The sequence below is a fragment of the Bactrocera oleae genome, chromosome 4, assembly GCF_042242935.1.
Source record: "Bactrocera oleae isolate idBacOlea1 chromosome 4, idBacOlea1, whole genome shotgun sequence".
In the NCBI taxonomy this organism is placed as follows: Eukaryota; Metazoa; Arthropoda; class Insecta; order Diptera; family Tephritidae; genus Bactrocera; species Bactrocera oleae.
The window spans coordinates 4,560,186-4,562,986 of NC_091538.1; the positions used below are offsets into that span (position 1 = coordinate 4,560,186).

At 32.1% G+C, this 2,801-nt stretch overlaps 1 protein-coding gene and 1 non-coding gene across 2 annotated transcripts; one reads left to right on the forward strand and one right to left on the reverse strand.

Moving 5' to 3' along the window:
• Positions 1-228: 228 nt before the first annotated feature.
• Positions 229-903, reverse strand: LOC106626801 (general odorant-binding protein 56a). The gene has a single exon (XM_014246634.3). The coding sequence runs from the start codon at positions 839-841 to the stop codon at positions 344-346; it is 498 nt and encodes a 165-aa protein (XP_014102109.1). The 5' UTR covers positions 842-903; the 3' UTR covers positions 229-343.
• Positions 904-2,280: 1,377 nt separating this feature from the next.
• TRNAN-GUU (transfer RNA asparagine (anticodon GUU)) lies at positions 2,281-2,354 on the forward strand. Its single transcript has one exon. It is a non-coding gene; the product is annotated as a tRNA-Asn (tRNA).
• The last annotated feature ends 447 nt before the right edge of the window (positions 2,355-2,801 follow it).

Sequence of the window (2,801 nt, forward strand, 5' to 3'; positions counted from 1 at the left end):
TAAAGCTCAAAAAAATATTTACTTATTATAATTATAAATTCCATTATATAGGTATACATAAGCAGCTTATTCATGGGTAGCGCGTTTGACTGTTAACCGAAATGTTGGTGGAGATATTATCATACAGTTTTTATAAAAAGATTTTGAAGCAATTATGTATAGGTAGTAGAAAAGATCGTGAACAAGGTATACATATCTAGATACTCATTAGAACAAAATGCCTCAAAATTTTTTTAACCAAAAATTTTATTTTTACTTAAAATTTGTATATATTCTACATTCAAAAGACATCTTAAATAAATTGTTTTAAATAAATACATAAACTCAAATTAATAGAAATTATCTATTCATCCGGCAAGAATATATCACTGCGTACTTTATCGAATTCCGGTGAGGCGCAAGCATGGAACTTGTACACCTTATCACATGCGTTGGTGCCGCCAGCACTCAGACAACCATTAACAATATCCAATAAACGCTGTTCTCCCACAATTTCATACAGCGACTCCTTCATGGCCTGTTTGTTAATGGCGTTGTCCTTATAGAATACCAATTTATTGTAGAGACAGTTTACGTAGCACTTCTCCTGATCACTTGGATTCGCCACCCTTATTTTGACCAAATTGGTGGCGAGCTGATCCGTAAAACCATATTCTCCCACACAAGCTTCCTTGGCGTGTTTCAAATTAAGACGATAAGCAATCCAAGCGGTCAATACTTCGAACTTCGCTGCCAACTCCGGTGTGAGCTGCTTGGGTTTACGTAAACCCGCGTCCGCACTGAAAACGCACAGACTGAGCAGTACTGTCGCCAGGATGCCCCAAACGATAGAGGATTTCATATTTAGCTGATTTTGTGTTTTGTGTTATAGTATATAACTGTAATATATAATCAAACTGAATGATTTGCTGACTGCAGTTCAGGTCTTTATATACTCATATTCTTATCAATTAGTGACGGTTAGACACCCGAATCGGGATTAGTTATGATGAAAGCGATGCACTATAAGTAATTTCTTGTAATTGCAATGTTTAATTTTCGTTAAATGCACAAAGCACAGTTATCACGAAATATTTATTTAATGCAATGGAATTCTTAAAAAAGAAACTATTTTAATATTCGTTGCAATAATCAGGAGACATCAACAGACGTATAGCTTCGCATGAAATTAATCTTCCATCATATATGTGTATTAGAAATCTCTCCCTTATCAGTTTTGTAATTCAACTTAATTTCAGTTAATCTGAATCTGCACAGAATCTTTGTAAGCGGTATATAAATTTTATTTCATTAAAATAAAGTAAAAAACTTGGTTGTCGAAAAAGAAGAAATTTTACTTTTTGTAAGATACTTCTCATTTTACTATTTTGGATCCATTTCCTATAAGTGTCAGCCCTTTGGATAATTAAGTATTGTTTTAACAAATTCTGTTAAAAATGAAAGCACAAAGGCCGAGCAATACTGTCGCCAAAATGCTGCAAGTGATCGAGGATTTTATGTAAGCTGGTTTTGTGGTTTGCATATGCTAGATAATTGACCACAGTTAAAGCAATCTAATATTTTATATACCTGAGTTGTAATATTGTTGTAATATTGTTACAGTACAAATGTCTTTACTGCAAATTATTGCGAATTTTTACTGCACGATTTTTATTGTAAAGTAAGCCGGTTTTTGCTGTATGCTGGATTCCCATGAAATGTGTAATTCATGAGAATGAAGATTTTGCTGATAAGAAATATTATTAATTTATCGCCTGCGAAGCTTAATCTCTCGCGTGACACTGAAAATAAATATTTCTACACTTTAGGCATACATATACATATCACCTTAACTCGTAGTTTGTCTTACTTTTCTGGAATTGAAATAATCCCTGTTAGCATGAATTGTAAATTCCATCGAAAATGTCTTATCAAAAAAACTTTGATTAGCTCGTGATGGGTGTGAATTGATAGAACATTTAATTATCTTAAATTCAAATAACATATTACGGTTAGTAGCAATTCTTCCTAATTTCCTTATTTAATTATTTTAATATTTATATAACCTATAAATATTTCAAGCATATTTTCTTTCTCTTACAATTATATAAAAAAAAATCAATCAATAGTATTGCATTTACTTGGAATACAATATCCAATATTCTTTCTCAATTTGTTAAAGAAAATAGGAAAAACAATAATAAATAGAGAGGTTAAGAGAGTTAATGTTATATTCTATATAATTTTTATCTCCTCATTAAAGTTGTTTATAAAACCCATTTTTAACCAATGGTCTTTGAAGCCTCCGTGGCGCAATTGGCTAGCGCGTTCGGCTGTTAACCGAAAGGTTGGTGGTTCGAGCCCACCCGGGGGCGAAAAGTATTTTGCAATATTAGTTTATATGAATTTCAAAAAATTTTATCATTCATAAAGTCACTGTCACACTTAAAGCGCCGTATTTATGACCCACTTAAAGCTAATTGATTTAAAATGAAGTCGAATAATCATTCATATTGATAAGATTCAGTATAATCGAGATAATGGACACATCTATACACATACATATGTAAATGCGTTTGAGAGCAAATTTGCTCGGGCTTGAACGACTGCTTTTAGGTAATAACGACGATCGTCAGCAACAGTGCGTTTACGGCTAGCAACTTAAAGCATCTACTAAACTACTAATTTGCTATATATTTACAACAAAATAACAACAACTAGCAACTGATGTAATTATTGTATTGTAATAAAAAACAACCTTTAAAAATTTACTACCGAACAGTTCTCAGAATGCCTAGGAAGTATTTCCATTATTTTCACAC